Here is a 23,639-nt window from a genome sequence, read left to right as displayed (position 1 = left end):
GGAGCCCTGGCTGGTGTGGCTCTGTTGGTTAGAGTATCGTTCTGTATACCAAAAGGTGGCGGGTTTGATTTCTGGTCAGGCACATACCCAGGTTGCGGGTTCAATTCCTGGTCAGGGCATGTGTGGGTATCAACCTATCGATATTTCTCTCTCATATCAATGTTTCTCACTCTCCCTAAAAATCAATTTTTTTGAAAAAGGGTAGAGCTTTCCATGGAATCAGAGTTAAATTGTTATCACTGTAAAATAGGCTGTTATTCAGATAAGATGTTTAATATAAGTCTCATGGTAATCATAAACAAAAACCTGCAGTAGATTGACAACTGATAGAGAGAAGAGAATCAAAGAATACTGCTATGCAAAATCACATATAAAGAAAGGCAATAAGAGAGGGAAAAGGAACAGGAGAACTATGAAACAGGCAGAGAACAATTAACAGGATGGAATTAGTAAGTCCTTTGATATCCATCATTATAATAATGCAAATGCATTAAATTCTCCAATCAAGAGACATAGAGTTGCTGAATGGATACAAAGACAAGATCCAACTATATGCTGCCTACAAGAGAATCACTTCACCTATAAGGACACACATAGGTAAATGCAAAGGAATGAAAAAGAGAGCCTATGCCTGTGGAAAACAAGGGAGCAGGGATAGCTATAGTTATATCACACAAAGCAGACTTTAAGGCAACAATGGTTACAAGCAAATAAGAAGGTCACTATATAATGCTAAAGTGGTCAACTCAGTTCATCAAGACATAATAATCATAAATATATATGCACCCAAAATCAGAGCACCTAAATATCTTAAGCAGATACTAACAAAACTGAAAGGAAAATACACAATACAATAGTAGAGTACTTCAATATTCCACTTTCAACAATAAATAGGCATACAGGCAGAAAAATCAACAAGGAGACACTGAACTTGAACCAATCTTTGAACCAAAAGCGACCTAACAGACATATGCAGAATATTCCATTCAACAGCAACAGAATACATTCTTCTCAGCTGTTCACAGAACATATGTTGGGCCACAAAACAAGGCTTTAGCAAATTTAAAAAGATTAAAATCATACAGAATATCTTTTCTAACAATAAAGGTATGAAAATGGAAGTTAAAAACAGAAGGAAATCTGGAAAATTCAACAATGTGTGAAAAGCAGACAACACACTCCAAAACAACCAATGGATCAACAAATACATCAAACAGGAAATCAAAAAATATCTTAAAACAATTGAAAATGGAATCACAACATATAAAAACCTACAGGATGCTCCAAAATAGTTCTTAAAAGGGAAGTTCATAACTTCTACATTAAGAAAAAAGAAAGATCTCAAATAAACAACCTTAACTTATACCTTAAGGAAATAAAAAAGAGAACAAACAAGTCCAAAGTTAGCAAAAGAAAAGAAATAACAAAGATTAAAGCAGAAATAAACATAATAAAGATGGAAAAACAATAAAAATAATTAACAAAACTAAGAGTTGTTTTTTGAAAAATACACAAATTGACAAGCTTTTATCTGGAATAAGAAAAAGAGAGAAGACTCAATTAGAAATAAAAGCATAGACATTACAATACCATATCACAAACAATCATAATAGACTATTATAAACAATGATATGCCAACAAATTAGATAATCTAGAGAAAATAAATAAATGGCTAGAAACAGACCAAGACTAGATCTTTAAGAAAGAAAATAAAAATCAGAACACACTAATAATGAGTAAGGAGATTGAATCAGTAATCAAAAACCTCCCAACACAGAAAAACCCAAACCAGATGGTTTTTCTGCTAAATTAAACCACACATTTACAGAAAAATTAATGCTAATCCTTTTAGAACTCTTCCAAAATTGAAAAGAAAATACTTCTAAACTAATCCTACGAGGCCAGCTTTACTCTGATACCAAAGCCAGAGAAGAACATGGCACAAGTAAAGAAAACTAATACAGATACAAAAACTCTCAACAAAATATTGGCAAGCCAAATTCAACAGAAAATTAAAAGGATCAAACACCACCATCAAATGATATTTATCTCTAGGATGCAAGAATGGTTATGTGCAAGCCAATAAATGCCACATTCATAGAATGAAAACTAAAATAAATAATATGATCCTCTCAATAGATGCAGAAAAGCATTTGACAAAATACAACGTCCTTTCATAATAAAAATGATCAACAATTTCGTGTAGGAAGAATATACCTTAATATAACAAAGGCCATATGTAAAAAACCCATAACCGACATCATACTCAATGGTGAAAGGTTGAAAGCTTTTCCTCTAAGATCGGGAACAAGACAGGGGTGTTCATTTTCACCAGTTCTATTCAACAAAGTACTGGAAGTAATAGTGAGAGCAGTCAGGGAAGAAAAAGAAATAAAAGAAATAAAGGGAATCCACATTGGAAAGGAAGAAGTAAAATTTTCCTTGTTTGCAGACCATATAATCTTATATAGAGAAAATCCTGAAGACAGCACCAAAAAGCTGTAAGAACTAATATCAAATTCTGTAAATATGCAGAAAAAAATCAACATAAGTAAATAAGGAAAGTTCTATATATTAACAACCAAATGGCTGAAAAATAAAGAAAACAATACCATTCCCAATAGCCTCAAAATCAATAAAGTACTTTAAAATAACTAGCTGAAAGACCTGTACTCAAAACACAAGAATTTCATGAAAGAGATTTAAGAAGACACAAACAAAAGGAAAAATATCCTGTGTTCTTAGATCAGCAGATTTATTATTGTTAAAACGTCAGCAGGACCCAATGCCATCTATAGATTCAATGTAATCCCTATAAGAATTCCAATTGTATTTTTCATAGAAACAGAAAAAACAATCCTAAAATTTGTATGGAACCACAAGAGACCCTGAATAGCCAAAGCAATTCTTAGAAAGAACAAAGCTTAGGTATACATTTCCTGATTGCAACTCAACTACAAAGCTAAAATAATTAAAACAGTATGGTACTGACTTAAGAATAGACACATAGACCAATGAAACAGAATTGAGAGCCCAGAAACAAATCTCTGCATATATGATCAACTAATATTTGAGAAGAGAGCCAAGAATGAATACTCAATGGAAAACAGAGAGGCTCTTCAGTAAACAGTATTGGGAAAATTGGATAGTCACTTGAAAAAGAATGAATTGGACCTCTATCTTACATAACTCACAAAAAATAATTCAAAGTGGATTAAAGACTGAAATGTAAAAACTAAAACCATAAATCATGTAGTAGAAGACATAGGGAAAAAGCTCCTTAACATTGGTCTTGGCAATGACATTTTGGGTGTGACACAAAAAAGCACTAGCAACAAAAGCAAAAAATGGTAAGTGGTACTTCATCAAAATAAAAAGCTTCTGCACAGCAAAAGCAGCAATCAAGAAAAAAAGAAAAGTCAACCTACAAAAAGGGAGAATATCTGCAAATTATATATCTAAGAACAACAATCTCCAAATATATAATGAACTCACTGAACTCAATAGGAAAATAATAATAAAAGTAATAATAATTGATTTTAAAATGGAAAAACGAACCGAATAGACTATTTTCAAAGACATAAAAATGGCCAACAGATATATAAAGAAGTGCTCAACATCACTAATATCAGAAAAATGCAAATCAAAACCACAATGCCACAATGCAGTATCAGCTCACACCTGTTAGAATGGCTCTCATCAAAAAAGTCAAGATAGTAAATGTTGGTGAGGATGTGGGGAAAATGGAACATGTGCACTGTTGGTGGAAATGTAAATTGGCAGAAACTATGAACAACAGTATGGAGGTTCCTCAAAAAGTTTAAAAATATAACTACCACATAATCCAACAATGCCACTTTCAATGCACTTCATATCCAAAGGAAATGAAAACATAATCTCAAGATATATCTGCACACCCATGTTCACTGAAGCATTATTCGCAATAGGCAAAATATGGAAACAATCTAAGTGTCCACGAATGGATGAATTGGTGAAGAAAATGTGATATATGCATGCATACATACACAATGGAATATTGTTCAGTTATGAGAAAGGAATCCTACCATTTGCAAGGACATGAATAAAAACATGTAGGCATTAGGCTAAGTGAAATAAGTCAGAAAGGGAAAGACAAAACTCTGTGTTATCACTTACATGTGGAATCTAAAAAAGCCAAACTCACAGAAACAGAGAGTAGAGTGGTAGTTACCGTGGGCTGGAAGATGGGAGAAAAGGGGAGATGTTCACTTCATCAAAGGTACAAACTTCCAGTTATAAGATGAATAAGTTCTGGGAATCTAATGTACCGCATAAGGTCTATTATGTACTTGAAATTATATACTGGAAAGTATATTACATACTTGAAGGTTGCTGAGAGAGTAAATCTTGAACGTTCTCACCACACACAAAAAAAGAAATGGTAATTATGTGACATGATGGAAGTATCAGCTAATGTTATGGTGCTAATCACTTTACAATATATGAGAATCAAAACAACACACTGTACACCTAAACTTATACAATGTTATATGTCAATTATATCTCAATAAAGGTGGGGGTGAGGTAGACTTAAACATGAGACCTGAAACTATAAAACTCCTAGAAGAAAACATGAGAAAAAAGCTCTTGGATAGTGGCACAGGAAATAATTTTTTCCATATGATACAAAAAAAAGATAGCTAAAGCAAAAATAGACAAATGGGGCTGCATTAAACTAAAAAATTTCTCAGCAAAGGAAATGACTAACACAGTGAAAAGGAAATATAGAATAAGAGAAAGTATTTGCAAATCATATATCTGATAAGAGGTTAATCTCCAAAATATATGTTACTCATACAATTCAATAACAAAAACAACTAATGGAATTTAAAAACAGCAAAGGACCTGAAGAGATGTTTCTCAAAGGAAGACATTAAAGTGGTCGTCAGATATATGAAGAGGTGCGCAACATCGCTGATCATCGGGGAAATGCAAATCAAAAGCATAACTCATACATTTTAGGATAACTATTATAAACAACAAAAAAAAGATAATTGTGCCCTGGCAGGTTTGGCTCAATAGTTAGAGCATCGGTCCGTGGACTGAAAGGTCCTGGGTTCTATTCTGACCAAGGACAAATATATCGGTTGCAGGCTCTATCCCCAGCCCAGTCAGGACATGTGAGTAAGGCAACCAATTGATGTGTCTCACATCGATGTTTCTCTTCCCTCTCCCCACCTCCTTCTCCCTCCCCTTCCACTCTCTCTGAAAAGCAATGGAAAAAATATTCTTGGGAGAGAATTAAAAAAAAAAAGATAACTGTTAGCAAGAATGTGAAGAGAAGGGAACTTTTGTACACTGTTGATGGGAATGAACTTGGTACAGCTTTTATGGAAAACAGCATATAGACTCCTCAAAAATTAAAAATAAACTACCTTATGATACAGCAATCTCATTTATATAAATACATATATATATTCCATGAGGCCACTATTACATTCTATGAGGCCAGTACTACATTCTATGAGGCCAGTATTATTTTTATTTATATATATATATGTATGTGTGTGTGTGTGTATGTGAGTGTAAGGATATGGTAAGTAGCTTAATTGTGGCAATTATTTCACAATATATATGAATATTAAAACATCAAAATATATACCGTAAACATATACATTTTAGTTGTCAATTATACCTTAATAAAGAATAAAACAATAAAAATATACATGTTAAACAGATAAAGAATTTAAATTTATACATAGTTATATATAACAAATATAAACATATGAAATATAAATTATATATAATTGCCCATTGTCTTGGTAAGGTTAATAAAATATTAAAAACTAACTATTCAGATGTTACAAAACAGTATTACCTGTTCCAAATGTGGACTGACAACGTGCATCAAGATCGTGACACTGTCCATCATAACACGTATATTTTTTGTTACATTCACGTCCATTGAGTATAGTTATATCAGGAGGACAGGCTCCTGAGCTTCCATTACAACTTTCAGAAATATCACATTCAGAATACACAGCTGGCCTGCATGGCAAACCTGCCTGTAGAAACTAGTAGAAATTAAAATATAAGAAAATAAAGCATTATATATAAGATTGTTGTGTTTATTAATATTTATTTCAAAATTGTGTTACTTTCATTGATAGCTTGATAATCTATATATTCATTAATGTCTCTTAATATCTTTGGTATAACCTACTATGCAAATTATATTGAAAAACATGAAAGTCTTTAATTAAAACAGGAAATAAAGCATATACACAAGAAAAAGTATAACACAAATATGGTGTGATGAGAGCCAAGGTTTTTTTGTGTTTCAGCGCAAGAAAGGGAAAATCACTTTTAGCTTCTGATAATTATTCATTTTGGGTGAAAATAGTTTAATTTAGACAATTTCCAAGTAAAATATACTTAAACTAAAGTTTGCAAGTATGGAATATCTGTAATTACAATCTTTCTCCTGAATTATCCTATAGTTAACACTTCCACATATAGCCTGGTCGGCGTGGCTCAGTGGCTGAGCACCAACCTATGATACTAGAGATTGCAGTTCGATTCCAGGTCAGGGCACATGCCTGGGTTGCAAACTCAATCCCCAGTGGGGGACGTACAGGAGGCAGCCGATCAATGACTCTCTCATCATTGATGTTCCTATCTATCTCTCTCTCTCTCCCTCCCTTCCTCTCTCTGAAATCAATAAAGATGTATTTAAAAAACACAAAACAAAATACTTCCACATATTGAATGGTAAAAATTTATATAAAGAATCTTAAATGGGAATCTGTGTCATACTTTTTAATAGATGGTTTCCAATGTGAGTAGTAAGTACTCAATAAACTTTTGTGGAATTGAAAAATCAAAGGAAAAAAAAGATGAGAGATAAGAATATAGCTACATGGTAAGATTCTAGAGAAAAACTAACATAAAACTGTGTCAGTGAAGGACAGTCAAGAACACAAAACCCTTGTTAGGTAGTTCAATAAAGGGATTCTCATATGATGAATTTGTTACAAATATATGGAAAGAACTAAAAAGGAAAACAGGGGACAGGAGTCAACATCTTTACCATGTAAGTTAAAATGTGATATTTAAGACATGTGATCTTTGAATAATAAGTTCATAATTTAAATTTTGTGCTAACACAGCATTTGAAAGAGTTACTTCTAGTGAGTTTCATTATTTATACATTTATGGGAAACTGTTCTGTCTTTCAATTACAGACATACAGACACCTAGTAACATCACAATCAGTAACATTTTTATTTATAAAATATAAATGTTAAAGTGAATTATCCTAAAGTAAATGAAAATAATCCCTTTTATGCAGATTCTTCTATATTGAAGGATTGTACAATAGCTCTCAATCAAGGCTTAAAAACAATAACAAGTTAGGGAGAATAATGGCATTAGAAAGAGGCCTCAACATTCCACTAAAATTCACAAAATTAGAAACCTGATTCTGAATTTAGCATCTTTTGTTTATTTGAAAGGTCATTTATTTAACTTACAACTATAGGACTAAGTATCCTAAAGAATCCCAGACATGGAAGACTCTTAAGCTCATTTTTGGAAGCCAGCATTATCTTAATTCCAAATTGAGATAAAGACACTACAAAGAAAAACAATTACACGCCAATATCCCTGATGAACATAGATGCTAAAACCCTCAACAAAATATTAGCAAACTGAATCCAGCAATACATTAAAAAGATCATATACCATGACCAACTGGGGTTTATTCCAAGAATGCAAGGTTGGTACAATATCTGCAAAACAATAAACGTGATACACTACATAAACAAAATACAGGATAAAAATCTCAGGATTATATCAATAAATGCAGAAAAAGCATTTGATAAAAACTCAGCAAAAGTGGGCATAGAGGGAACATACCTCAATGTAATAAAGGCCATATATGACAAGCCTACAGTCAAAATTGTACTTAATGGGCAAAAATTAAAAGTATTTCCCTTAAGATCAGGAACAAGACTGGGATGTCTGCTTCCATCACTCTTATTCAACATAGTATTGGAAGTCCTAGCCACAGCAATCAGACAAAAAGAAGAAATAAAAAGCATACAAATTTGAAAGAAAGAAGTAAAACTCTCATTATTTGCAGACGACATGATACAGTATATAAAGAAGCCTAAAGACTCCATAAAAAAACAAAGAAACAAAACTAGAACTGATTGATGAATTCACTGAAGATCAGGATACAAAATAAATATCCAGAAATCAGTTCTATTTTTATACACCAATAATGAACTATCAGAAAGGGAAACTAAAAAAATAATCCCATTCACAATTGCTTCAAAAAGAATAAAATATCTAGGAATAAATTTAACCAAGAATGTAAAATTCCTATACTCAGAAAATTATTAGACACTGAAGAAAAAAACTGAAGAAGACACAAATAAGTAGAAGTGTATTCCATGTTCATGGACAGGAAGAATTAACATCATTAAAATGTCCATACTATAGTGACATCAGAGCAATGATGGTGTGAGAGATACCCTTGGCCTCTCCCCGTGAAATTTCAATAAATTAACCAACTATAATTCAACAAAGAATTCCCTACTCAATACTGAGGCATGCCTGAGAGACCCAAACACTCAAACATTTAGAGGTGGGCAACCATTAATAGGCAGAGAGATGAGACGGGAGGAATGTCCAGAAAGCCTGCAGATGCAGCCCTGTAGCTGAAAGCTTATGGTGTGGCCGGGAAAGCAGAGGAAGCCGGAGGTTGCAGGCACTTCCTTCAGCCAGCCTGCAAGAACAGCTGCAGGGGGCAGCCCAACAGGGCAAGTGGTGTGAACAGTGACTGAGCCAGCAGACGCCTGACAGAGCAAGGGGTTCTGCTGTGCGGCTACCCAGTGTCGAGCATGGGTGTTTCTAACAAAGAAATGGAAACAGAGCTCTGCCACCCCTTGGACTCACAAACTCGCCTCCAATTGCCCTCAGTGCTGGGTCCAGTAACATTTTATCTGTAAACCAAGAGCTACTGCAGTGGAACTGCTGTCTCCCTCTGTGACAGATCCCTGGGTTTTGTGCTTGGGGTGGGACCTCATGAAGGTTGGGGTTGCCATTATGGTGAGGGCAAAACAAACCCCACCCCCAAGCAGCATGGCTATACTGGCTTACAGAAGCCTGTGGAGGTAAAGTCTGGGAGATCACAGAGGTAAAAAAATCTTACAATTCTGGAAAACAGTAGAAAGACCTCTTCAGAGAATGCTGCTATAGAAGGGACATTTATGCCTAGACAAAGGTAGAGGAGCAAATACCATGAACAACAGCAGTAACAAGGATGATCAGAAAGAAAATGAAAAATTCCCAGAAAGCAAGCTGGAACACATGGAAATCTGTGATATAAATGACACAGATTTCAAGAGTGCAGTTCTGAATAATATTCAATGAGATTGGAGAAAATACAGTCAGACAATTCAGTGCACTCAGAAAACAAATCAATGAACAAAACAAGTACTTCACCAAAGAGATTGAAACTTTAAAAAAGAACCAATCGGCCTGGCCGCCATAATACTCCACATTAACAAAAAAAGGATAAAAGTCATATGATCTTATCAACAGATGAAGAAAAAGCATTTGACAAGAGACAACATCCATTTATTGTTAAAACACTCAGTGAAATAGGAATAGAAGAAAAATATCTTAACACGATAAAGGCCATATATGATAAACTCTCAGCTAATATCATACTCAATGGTGAAAAACTGAAAGCATTTCCTCTAAGATCAGGAACAAGACAAGGATGTCCACTCTCACCACTCTTATTCAGCATAGTTCTGGAAATCCTAGACAGAGCAATAAGGCAAGAGAAAGACATTAAAGGGATCCAAATAGTGAAGGAAGAAGTAAAATTAAATTTTTGCAGATGACATGATTCTCTATATAGAAAACCCTAAAGACTTCACCAAAAAACTATTAGAAACAATAAACAAATAGAGTAAAGTTGCAGGATACAAAATCAAAGTACAAAAATCCACTGCTTTCCTGTACACTAACCACAAAACTTCAGAAAATGAAATGAAAAAAACAATTCCTTTTGCAATTGCAACCAAAAGAATCAAATATCTAGGAATAAACTTAACAAAGAACATGAAAGACCTATATACTGAAAACTACAAAGCATTATTAAAAGAGATTGAAAAAGACACAACAAAATGGAAAAATATCTTGTGTTCATGGATTGGAAGAATCAACACAGTTAAAACGGCAATACCACCCAAAGCAATATACAGATTTAATGCAATCCCCATCAAAATATCAATGTCATTTTTTAAAGAAATAGAACGAGAAATCATCAGATTTGTATGGAACCACAAAAGATCCCAAATAGCCAAAGAAATCTTGAGAAAAAACAACAAAGCTGGAGGTATCATGCTACCTGACTTCAAATTATGCTACAGAGCTACAATAATCAAAACAGCATGGTATTGGCACAGAAACAGACACACAGATCAGTGGAACAGAATAGAGAGCCCAGATATAACACCACATGTATATGGGCAGATAATTTTCAACAAAGAGGCCAGAAACAACACAATGGAGTAAAGATAGTCTCTTGTATAAATGGTGCTGGGAAAACAGGAAAGCCACATGCAAAAGAATGAAACTGGATTACAGTTTGTCCCCATGTACAAAAATTAACTCAAAATGGATCAAAGGCCTAAATGTGAGACCTGAACAATGTTACGTAGAAGAAAACATAGGTACCAAACTTATGGACCTTGGTTGTACAGAACATTTTATGAGCTTGGCCCCAAAGGCAAGGTAAGTAAAGGCAAAAATAAATGAATGGGACTATATCAAACTAAAAAGTTTCTGCACAGCAAAAGAAACTGACAACAAAACCAAGAGGCAGCCATCCAGATGGGAGATGATATTTGTAGACAGTAGCTCTGACAAAGGTTTAGTTTCCAAAATATATAAAGAACTCATAAAACTCAACACCAAACAAACAACTCAATCAAAAAGTGGGCAAAGGACCTGAACAGACAATTCTCCCAAGAAGACATATGAACAGCCAATAGATATATGAAAAATGTTCGACCTCACTATCAATTAGGGAAATACAAATCAAAACTACAATCAGATACCACCTCATACCTGCTAGAGCAACTATGAGCAACAAGACAGGCAATAACAAATGTTGGAGAGGTGGAGAAAAGGGAACCCTCATTCACTGCTGGTGAGAATGTGGACTGGTACAACCACTAAGGAAAGCAGTCTAGTGATTCCTCAAATAAATAAGAATAGAGCTATCATGGGACCTAGCAATCCCTGTCTTGGGTATATACCCGAAAAACTTGAAAACACTGTGGATGGGAATCCAGATTGGTGGAAAGTAGTCTAGACTTACCTCAAGTTAAAAATGGAACTGCCTTATGATCCAGCAATTCCACTTCTGAGAATTTATCCGAAGAAACCCAAAACATTAATTGAAAAGAATATGTGCACCCCTGTATTCATTGAATTATTTACAATAGCCAAGATTTGGAAGCAGCCCAACTGTCCTTCAGTAGATGAGTGGATAAAACAGCTATGGTACACTTACACAATGGAGTACTACTTGGCCATAAAAAGGAAGAAAATGTTACCCTTTGTGACAGCACGGAGAGACCTGGAGAATGTTATGTTAAGTGAAATAAGCCAGTCAGAGAAAGACAAGTGCCATATGATTTCAGTCATATGTGGAATCTAATGAACAAACAACTAACAAGCAAAATAGAGACAGACTCATAAGTAGAGAACAGGCAGACAGCTCTGGTGGGGGTGGGGAGTGTGGGGATTGAGCAAAAAAGGAAAAAAAAGAGAGAAAGAACTCATGGACATGGACTACAGTGTGGTTACTACAGGGGAGAAGGAGTTGGTGGAAGTGGAAAGGGGCATATAGGGGATAAACAGTGATGGAAAAACAAATAAAATAAAGGGGGAAAAGAGAATCCTAGACATGATTCATTATATACTTGGATGATATTAACAAACTTAAATCTTACTTTACAATTTTTGCAGCATAATCCTGAATCACATTGTGATCCTGCTTTCAGCAAACAAGTTTTAGGGTCACAACAGCTGGAAGGTCCACATTGCTATTAATGAGTGGAATACAAATAAAAACACATTATAACATAATATAAACTTTCATAGAAGCTATATTTACTGGGTTTTTTAGTTTGAAGAAAGAATATGAATGCTGTCAACAACTATAGATTTTTGCATCTCTAAACAATTAAAATACTAAGGTACTTCAGGTCAAAGCAGAATAACTAGAACCCCACTAACTCTTAATCAACTAGAATACTGAGCATAATATATGGAACAACTTTTTTCTGAAACTGGATAAAAGTCACAGAGTAGAATGGTGTTTACCAGTGCCTAGAGAGTGGGGGGAAAGGGGAAATAGTGATCAAAAAATACAAACTCATTTATAAAAAGAATTAGTTCTGAGAAACTAAAGTATAGCACGATGACTCCAGTTAACTGTAATGGATTGTATACTTGAAATTTGATAAGAGGACAAATGAAGCGTTCTCAGCACACACACGACAAATGATAACTGTGTGAGGTGGTGAATACATTAGACTGTTGCAATCACTTCACAATGTATACATATATCAAAACATCACATTGTACACCTTAAATATATACTATTTTTATTTGTCAATTATACCTCAATAAATCTGAGGGGAAAGGGTGTGTGGAGTTAGGCCCACCGCAAAGTTAAATGGTCCCTAAGACTGCCCTTGCTTTTTACACCAATCTTCAGTTCACTGGAGTCCCAAAACTACCCTCAGGTTTGATAATTTACTGGAAGAACTCACAGATCTCGCTGAAAACTGGTATATTCACAGTTATGGTTTATTATATGGAAAGGATACAAATTAAAATCAGCCAACAGAAAAAGCACCTAGGACAGAATCCAGGATAAGCACTAAACAAGGGGTTCCTATTACTTTTACCCCATGGAATCTAGACACCTCAAGCATTGATGTGTGACACTTCTTAACACATTTTATGAGGCCCATATTATCCTAACACCAAAACCACTTAAAGACACTACAAGAAAGGAAAACTGCAGACCAATATCTCTCATAAACATGGATGCAAAAATATTCAACAAAAAATTAGTAAATCAAATCCAACAATGTATAAAAAATATGCACCACAACCAAGTGGGATTTTTTAATCAAAGTATGTAAGGTTGGCTTCATTATTCAAACATCAGTTCATATAAGCCATCATATTAACAGGCTGAAGAAGAAATATCGTATGACCATAACAACTGATACAGAAAAAGCATCTGACAAAATACAACTCTCACTTATTACACAAAATGTTAGCAAAGAGGAATAAAGGGAATCCTTCACAATTTGATAACAAACATATTTTTAAAAATTTATAGCCCTGCCCGGTGTGGCTCAGTGCTTAGAATGTCGCCCGTGGACCAGACGGTAGCGAGTTCGATTCCAAACAAGGGCATGTACCTGGGTTGCAGGTTTGATCCCTGGCCTTGGTTTGGGCACATGCAGGAAGCAACCAATTAATGTATCTCTTTCACATCAATGTTTCTCTCTCTCTCCTGCCTCCCTCCCTTCCACTCTCTCTAAAAAAATAAATCAATGGGAAAAAATATCCTCGGGTGAGAATGAACAACAACAACAAAGTCTACAGCTAGCATCATACTTATGGTGACATAAGACTTTCTCCTTAGATCAGGAACAAGGTCAAAATGCCCCCTTACCCCACTCCTGTCATAATTTTAATGCAATAATAAATGAAAATAAAATTTTAAAACATAGATGAGAAAGAAGTAAAATTGTGTTGTCAATACATTATATGACTGTCTATATAAAGAAAATTCCAAATAATCAGCCAAACAACAGCAACAAAAACTTCCTGTGACTAGTAAGTGATTATATCAAGGTGGCTGGATATCAAGTTAATATACAAAATTCAACTGTTTCCCTGTATACAAGCAATAAAAAAAATGGAGATTTGAAATAAAAAACACAATTCCATTTATATTACCACCAAAACAATGAAGTTCTTCAGAATAGTTTTAACAAATTTTTACAGGATCTATGAGAAAATCTACAAAACTGTGATTAAAGAAATCAAAGAAGGTATAAATAAATATATATTCCATGTTCATTGAGGAAAACTCAATATTATTAACTTGTCAGTTCTTTCCAGCCTGATCTAGAGATTCAATGTAATTCCAATAAAAATTGACAAACTGACTCTCAAGAGTTTATATGAAGAGGCAAAAGACCCACAATAGTCCTGCAATATAATACAGATAAAGAAAAAGGAGAAGGAGGAGGAAGAGAAAAACTAAAAGACTGACAATACCCAACTTTGAAACTTACTATAAACTGAAATGATGACTGAACGGTGTTCACAAAAGAATAGACAAAGATATAACTGTAACAAAATAGAGACCCCAGAAAGAGACCTACACAGAGATAATAAAATCTCTGACAATGGAGCAAATGAAATCCAATGGAGAATGAATGGTCTTTTCAATAAATGGTGCTGCACAACTGGACATCCACATGGAAAATAATGACTCTAGACACTGACACTACACCTTTCATACACACTCAAAAAAAAAACCTTCAAAATGCATCATAAGCCTAAAAGTAAAATGCAAAACTACAAAGATTCAAGTAGGGTAGATTTAAGAGTGTAGATCTAATATTAAGTGCTTTTCTACAATATAAATAAATAAATAAATAGGAATAACACCAATTTAATAAATCCTTTCAGAGAGTAGGGAGCAAGGGAACACTTTCCAACTCATCTTATGAGTTTAATCTTACTCCTATGCCAAAAGGAGAAATATCAAAGGAAAAGAAAAAACTACAGGCCACAATCTCCTTGTGACAATAAGTGCCATAATCCTGATGAAATGTTGGCTAATTAAATCTAGCTAACTAGCTAGATAGATCAAAATCCAAGTGGGGCTAATCCCAGTAATAGAATGGTTGGATTAGCATTCAAAACCAATCAATGCAATGCACCAGATTAATAGGGGGAAAGGGAGACAACACGTATGATCAGCTCAACAGACACAGAAATAAAACATTTAATAAAATTCAACACTAATTTTTTGTTCAAAGCTCTCAGCTAACTACAGGTAGGAACTTCCTGAACATGATAGAGGGCATCTGTTTAAAAGGGAAAAAAAGCATATAGGGGTGAGCGAAAGTAGGTTTATAAAGAACTCTATGCCAAAGTATGCTTGAGTATAGCAAGTAGACAACAAGAATGTGTAAATGATGAAGATCAGCAATTTGAGCACTTACAAGATTGTACCTAACTGCACTGTGACACTGACATTCTTTTGAGTTAATGAAAGTATTATAATAATCATAACTTGCATGTCTTTTTCCATGTGAACTGTAAACCTACTTTTGCCTTACCCCTGTATATCTAACATTCATATTTAATGGTGAAAGTCAGAAAGCTTTCTCCCTAAAAATAAGAACAAAGCAAAGACCATTCTCAGTACCTCTAATCAACACTAGATCCAAGGTGGACTCACAAAAGTCAATAGTGTTTTTTACACTAGCAATGGACAATTGTTAAATAAAATATTTATACTATCAAAACCAGTAAACTACAGAAAAACTAAACAAATTAAAGAAGAACTTACACAACCCAACATGAGGAAGACAAACAACCCAATTAAGAAATGGGCAACAGATCTGAATAGACACTTCTCCAAGGAAGACATACAGATGGTCAATAGACATATGAAAAAATTATTCAGCATCACTAATCATCAGAGAAATACAAAATAAAACAAGTTATCAACTCACACCTGCCAGAATGGCTACCATCAATAAATGAATAAACTAGCATTGTCAAGGATGTGGAGAAAAGGGAACCCTGATGCATTGTTGGTGTGAATGCAGACTGGTGCAGCCACTGTGGAAAACAGTACGGAGCTTCCTCAAAAAATTAAAATGGAACCAGCTTTTGACCCAGTGACCCCACTTCTGGGAATATATTCTAAGAAACCTGAAACACTAATTCAAAAGACTATATTAAACCCCTATGTTCATTGCAGTGCTATTTACAACAGCCAAGATTTGGAAGCAGCTCAAGTGCCCATCAGTAGATGAGTGGATGAAAAAGCTGTGGTACATTTACACAAGGGAATACTATACAGCAGTAAAAAATAAGGAACTCTTACCTTTTTATACAGCATGGATGGACCTGGAGATTGTTCTAAGTGAAATAAGCTAGTCATAGAAAGATAAATATCTTATGATTTTATTTATATGTGGAATCTAATGAACAAATAAATTCACAAACAAAATGGAAACACAGTCAAAGACACAGAGAACAGACTCACGGCTTTCAGAGGGGAGGGGGGTTGAGGGTTAGGTTAAAAAGGTGAAGGGATTCAGAAAAAAAAAACAAAAACATTAAAAAAATCCTACAACATAGACACAGGCCACAGAATGGTGACTACCAGAGAGAAAGGGGAGTGAGTAGTAGTAGAAGAGGGTACAGGCGGAATAAAAGGAGACTAGACTATAAGTGGTGAACACACAATATGGTACGCAGGTGATGTATTATAGAATTATACAGTTGAAAATGATACAATTTTATTAACCAATGTAACCCCTATAAAATTAATAAAAAAAAATTTTTTAAAGGAAGAAGACCTAAATTTAACACCATGTTCATATATTGACAAACTCAATATTGGTAAGCAATTCCTCCCAAATTGATGTATGGATGCAGCACAATTCCAATTAAAGTCCCTACATTCACATGCTGATTCTCTAATTTATATGGAAATACAAAGGTCCTAGAATAGTAAAACTATCTTGGAAAAAACAAAGTTGGATGATTCATACTATGTGTTTTCAAGACTTACTGTAGAAGTACATTAAGACAACGTGGAATTGGCGTAAGAATGGACATATAAAAAAAAAGAAAAAAATTCAGGGATAGATACACATATGTGTTAATTTGTTTTCATATGGATGCTGGGTAAAACAATGGTGAAAAGACAGTTACTTTAACAAATACGTCTAGAAAAAATACATATATTCGTATGGAGGATAATGAATGTCAACCCAAATCTCTCAACAAACACAAAAACAAACTCAAATGGATCACAGGCTAAATTTTAAAGTTTAATTGTATAACTTCTACTAGAAAACACAGGAGAAAATATTCATTAATCTGGGTAAACAAAGATTTATTGATACAGAAAAAGCATGACCATAGCGGAAAAAAGATAAACTGGACTTTATAAAAAATAAATAATGCCTGCTATTCAAAGACTTTGTTATGAAACTGAAAGGGTAATCCATAGATGGGAAACAAATATTTGTAATTTACATGTCTGACAATGAACTGGTATCCAACCTATACTAAGAATTCTTAAAAGTAAATAATAAAAAATAAAAAAGTTAATTTTAAAAACTGGCAAAATATTTGATTATTCAAACAACAAATGGCCAATAAGGACACAAGAACATGCTCAACATTATTAGTGTCATCAAGGAAATACAAATCAAAACCATTGGAATGGCTAAAATTTAAAGGCTGCAATATCAATTTCTGGTGAGGATGTGAAGGCAAAGTTTCATATATTGCTGATAGGAGTGTAAAATGATACAGCCACTTAGGAAGATAGTTTGGAAGTTTCTCATAAAAATACACTTATCATATCATCCAGCAATTATTTTAGGAATTCAGTATAATGGCCCAATACTGTTAACAATTCAAATGTCCATTATCAAAAGGATGGAAAAACAGATTGTGGTATATCCAAACAATGAAATATTATTCAAAATAAAAAGGAAGAAGCTATTACAACATAAAACAATGTGGGTGAAGCTCAAAAACACTGTATTGAAAGAGGCCAGACACAATGAATATGTGTTGTATCATTTCTTTCATGTGATTCTTCTTTTGTTAATCCTCACCTGAGGACATTTTTTCCATTGATTTTTTTTAAGAGAAAGAGGAAGGGAAAGAGGGAGAGAGGTGAGGGGATAAGGGGGGGGGGGGGGGGGGACACGACACTGATTTGAGAGAAAGACATGGATTGGTTGCCTCCCACAGGAGCCCCTACCAGGGCCAGGGATCAAACCTGCAACCCAGGTACATGCCCTTGGCCAGGAATCAAACTCAAGCCCCTTTGGTGTGTGGGATAATACTCTAACCAATGAGCTACACCAGCCAGGAGTCATATGACTTTCTTGATCAGGCAAAACTGACATAATCAGAAGGTGTCTGAAGATGAGAAGAAGTGGAAATGACTGAAAAAGGAGCATGAGTAAAGTTTTGGGTATAATGAAAAAAATCTGTATCTCAATTGCACCAATGTTTACATACATTTGTCAAAACTCATGAATCTGTATAGTTAAAATGAGTAAATTTTATTGTATATAGATTACACACCAATAAAAATGATTTGAAAATAGAGACTTGTTCTAACAAATGGTAAAACACCATACCAAAAAATGGCATAGTAATTAAAACAATGTGATATGTGCACAAGTACATTCAAATCCATATACATATCAAACCCTAATATTATTTCCATCTATTTATTTTGTAATCATAGAAATTTATGACATCTGCTGTATTGCTGAAAATACTTCATTGTCTAGAATAATTATATCCTGGACCTTTTGCATTCATATTTTCAGGATTTCCTTATCAAAATCACCCAATACTCAGACTATAATATTAACACAGTCCTTCCTTACTATATTACTGGTTCCACTGTGAAGTAAGACCCTAAAGGATACTTGATGGTCCACTGTCACATTAATATTCAATAAGACATTTATAAAATGTCCAAAGATTAAGTACAAGTATGGAAAGATCTTATATATTTGGTCTGGAACCTAAAATCTCATTCTAGACTCCCTTTTCCCCCATCAGCATTAATTTTTTGGAGTACACTTCACATTTGTTCAAAATTCTTCAACCTATAAAACCTACAGAGTATTTTCTTGTACAAATTTCAACCTTAATTTCACTTATTGCCATGTTCCACATGACACTCAGTCATATTTGAGATACATAACATTTATGACAAAGAGATTAACAAAAAATTATTAATCAATTTTCTTAGTTATCAGACTTACAGCCGCAGTACCACAGTCACAGGTTTCAGGGCTCTCCACTCTGCCATTGCCACAGGTTGCTGCTGAAGCCGCTTTCATTTGGGGCTTATTCTGAAGACATTTGGCACCCATGTTTAAAATGAAATCTTTAAAGTCACTCAAACTGCAACTGCTAAAAGTCTTCACGCCACTGGACTGCCTAAAGATGAATCCGCATAATGTTGTTGGCAGTATACTCTTGAAAAGACAACTCTATATTATATAAATTTAAAAATGTAAAATTTAATTTAAAAATGGTACATGTTCATAAAGAAAGCTTAGAGGCCAAAATCATTCGTGAGGAAATCATGTGATTTATTCATTGGAACACATGTCCTTATTAAAACAAAATTAACTCAATAGAAAAACAACAGATCAGAAAATGGACAAAGGGCTTGAATAGATATTTTTCCAAAGAAGACATATAAATAGCCAACATGTATATAAAAAGGTGCACAAAATCACTAAACATCAGGAAAATGCAAATCCAAACCACAATGAGATATCACCTCACACATGTCAGAATGGCTAATATATTTTTTAAAAATAACAAGTGCTGATAAGGTTGTGAAGAAATCAAAACCCTGGTACACTATTGATGGGAATGTAAATGGGTACTGCTGCTACAAAAAATAGTAGAGAGGCCCCTCAAAAACTTAAAAATATAGCAACCTGTATGATCCAAAAGTCTCACTTCTGGGTGTATATATTAAAATCCCCTACTATGACTATATTACTGCCAATTTCTCACTTTATGCCCATCAGTTTGCTTTATATATTTAGGTGCCCCTATATTGGGTGCATAAATGCTTACAAGGGTTCTATCTTCTTGTTGAATTGGTCCCTTTATCATTATGTCCTTGTCTCTTATTTTAGCTTTGGTTTTAAAGTCTATTTTGTCTGATACATACATGCATATATTAACATATATGTGTGTGTGTGTATATATAATATATATAATATATACATACATATATATGTAAAACTACTCCAGATTCTAAGACATTTTAACAGGTCTGAGGTGATATCACATTGTGGTTTTAATTTGAAACCAGGATCTCAAAGAGATATCTGCATTCCATATTCATTGCAGCAGCAGCATAAATATTCACTGACAATGAACAGATAATGTGGTATATACATGCAATGGAATATTATTCAGTCTGAAAAACAGAAATCTGACATATACAACAACATAGATGAACCTCGAGGACCTTATGCTAAGTGAAATAAGCCAGCATAATTTCACCTATATGAGGTTAGTTAAACTCATAAATGCAGAGTAGAATGGTGATTGCAAAGGGTTAGGAGACAGGGAACATGGGGAATTGTTCAATGGGTATAATGTTTGTTACACAAGATGAATAAATTCAAGAGGTCTTCTGTACAACATAGTGCCTGTACTTAACAATACTATATTGTATATTTAAAAATTTGTTAAACGTTCCTACAACAAAATTAAACGTACATTAATTTTATTTTTATATGCATTACAAATTAAATACATCTTCAATTTTATTTAGTTTGGGGGTGGGATTTATGCAAATTCTTCCACATTGAGAAAAATGGCTATTTATGTGTATGAAACTCTGCCAAGGTGAAATAAAACTGAAATGATGGCATAGAGAAAACCATCTATACTTTTAGATAAGTTTTCATATGAATATCAACAACTCTTCAAACTTCTACTTTCTCCACCTTTCCCCTGACCACTATAAAATTAAGAATCAAGCTCTTTGAAAGTTTGAATCTACTTCAATGCTTTTTGATGTTCATTCAATCACAGGTTTGTACTACATATATGACAGTTATTTCATTAAACTTGAGAACGAAATTTTGTCATCTTTACTGCTAGTGGCACATTACCTGCACAGTTCTTAGCAAATATAGAATCAATTGTCTATTGATTATTCTTAACAACAACAAACTTTTATTAAGCAAAGTATATTATGCTTAGTCCTGAACTTTCTGAAAAAAATCTCAGAATAACTGTATATTAACCAAAATCTTAAACAATCATGTCCATACACCAGTATAAAAATAAACTGAGAGTATAATTCCATAGGATGTCATTCTCAATATGTAGTAAAAACCTGTAAAGCAAGGAAGAAACTGACATTTCTTGAGTACCTATTATTACCCAGATAAAAATGATCATTTAATCCTACCCCAAAACCAGGGAGGTTGGTATTGTCATCAACATTTTATAGAAATTGAACCAGCATACAGAGAAGCTAAAATCCTCACCAAACACAGACAGTTCCATAAATAAGCAGGATTACACACACAGTTAAAGACTTTAAATTCAGGTACTTTTTACCCCAAAATTCATCTTTGAACATTACATTAATTCAATAAAATATTTACTATTAAATATTAATATTCTTTTACTCTAAAGCATATATTTTAATTATCTTACCACCAAAATTGAAAGTTGAAGAAAATTTATAATTAAAAAAACCATATGATATTTTGGCTCTGGGAACATTTATAGTCAACTATATATAACTTACATTATTCCCTAATTATTCACCTTTTTGCTGCCCATAATGGCAGCTCTTAACTTAAGTACATATATTTGCAAAGTTTATTTATAATCAATTATCTTATGGGTTTTTTTTCATATATTTGGCTGAGATTTTGAACTCTGAATTCAAATGCTATGTTAGCTTTGTTCCCAAATTATTTTACAAAAGTTTACTGAAACTGTCATATAGCTAGCCTAAATTTTGAAGTCAAAGAACAGAGAAATTAAGAGACAATAAAATAATAGGAAAGAGTAGTGCTCTCTACCATTTTTCGGAGGCTGGGGTTAGCAATTAACAGCATTTTGAAAAAAGTTTACCTTTTATACTATCTGATTTTCCTTTCAGGTTCTTTCTCTCTCCTACAGTTTTTACCCCAAAATTCCTGTTGTCACTTTTCTTGTGTATTCCTACATCACAACTTTATTTTTACTTTTTAATACATATATATTTATTGTTAAAAGTATTAAAGATGTTCCCCATTTCCCCCCCTCCACTCAGCCCCTACCCACCCAGGCCTTCACCACATTATTGTCAGTGTCCATGGACTATGCATATGAGTTCTTTGGTTTCTCTCTTCTCATCCCCCCTCCTCCCATCTAGATATGTCAGTCTGCTCCATGCCTCAATGACTCGGGTTTTATTTTGTTGATAAATTCATTTTCTTCATTAAATTCCACAAATAAGTGAGATACTTGTCTTTCTCTGTAGTGCTTGTCTTTCTCTGATTGGCTTATGTCACCTAGCATAACAGTCTCCAGGTAGATCCATGCTGTCAAAAAAGGGTAAGAGTTCCTTCTTTTTTTTACAGCTGCATAGTATTCCATTGTGTAAATGTACTGCAGCATTTTTATCCAAGTGCCCATTTGGAAACTAGGTCAGTTTCCAAATCTTAGCTATTGTAAATAATGTTACTGTGAATATAGGGGTGCATAGATTATTTTTGATTGTTTTGGGGGTTTTAGGACATATTCCCAAAAGTGGGTTGCTGGGTTAAATGACAGTTCCATTTTTAATTTATTGAGGAAATTCCATACAGTTTTCCAGTGGCTGTACCAGTCTGCATTTCCACCATCAGTGAACTACTACTATTTCCTTTTCTCTACATCCTTGCCAGCACTTGTTGTTTGTTGATTTATTGATGATAGTCATTCTGATGGGTATATGGTGATATCTCATTGTGGTTTTAATTTGCATCTCTCTGATGATTAGTGACTGTGGGCATTTTGTCATATGTCTAATGGCCATCTATATGTCCTCTTTGGAGAACTGTCTATTCAGGTCTTTTGCCCATTTTTTAAATTGGATTGTTCATCTTCCTCTTGTTGAGTTGTATGAGTTCTTTGTACACTTTGGAAATTAGCCCCTTATCAGATACATACTCGGCAAATATGTTCTCCCATACCATAGGGTTCCTTTGTATTTTGGGGCTAATTTCTTTTGCTGTGCAGAAGCTTTTTAATTTCATTTAGTCCCATTTATTTTGTCTTTTGTATCTCTTGCCCTAGGAGATATATCAGTGAAAATTCCACTATGTGAGATGTCTGTGACTCTACTGCCTATGTTTTCTTCCAGGATTTTTATGTTTTCACGACTTACATTTAAGTCTTTTATACATTTTGAAATTATACTTTTGTATAGAGTAAGTTTGTGATCTAGTTTCATTTTCTTGCATGTAACTGTCCAATTTTCCCAGCACCATTTACTGAAGAGACTGTTTACTCCAGTGTATGTTCTTGCCTCCTTTTCAAATATTAATTGACCATAAAGGCATGGGTTAATTTCTTGGTGTTCTGTTCTGTTCCACTGATCTACATATCTGTTCTTGGGCCAGTGTCAGGCTGTTTTGATTACAGTGGATTTGTAGTACAACTTGATATCTGGTATTGTGATCCTTCCAATTTTGTTCTTTCTCAAGATTGCCGTGGCTATTTGGGGTCTTTTTTGG

The 23,639-nt window shown here is 34.0% G+C and overlaps 1 protein-coding gene across 1 annotated transcript in view; it reads right to left on the bottom strand.

Annotated features, from left to right (window-relative positions):
* The window catches only part of LOC107544721 (disintegrin and metalloproteinase domain-containing protein 32-like), a 105,535-nt gene that overhangs the window by 34,892 nt on the left and 47,004 nt on the right, over positions 1 to 23,639 (bottom strand). Inside the window, exons 12-14 of the mRNA XM_087813639.1 lie at positions 19,149 to 19,326; positions 12,018 to 12,110; positions 5,858 to 6,053 (exon numbers count right to left, since the gene is read on the bottom strand). Coding sequence (XP_087669765.1) covers positions 5,858 to 6,053; positions 12,018 to 12,110; positions 19,149 to 19,326 — 467 coding nt within the window. The remainder of the gene's footprint in view (positions 1 to 5,857; positions 6,054 to 12,017; positions 12,111 to 19,148; positions 19,327 to 23,639) is intronic.

The sequence above is a fragment of the Miniopterus natalensis genome, chromosome 2, assembly GCF_054644295.1.
Source record: "Miniopterus natalensis isolate mMinNat1 chromosome 2, mMinNat1.hap1, whole genome shotgun sequence".
NCBI classification, from domain to species: domain Eukaryota; kingdom Metazoa; phylum Chordata; class Mammalia; order Chiroptera; family Miniopteridae; genus Miniopterus; species Miniopterus natalensis.
Note: the sequence above shows the minus strand (reverse complement) of the source record. Positions and strands in the feature narration are given on the sequence as shown.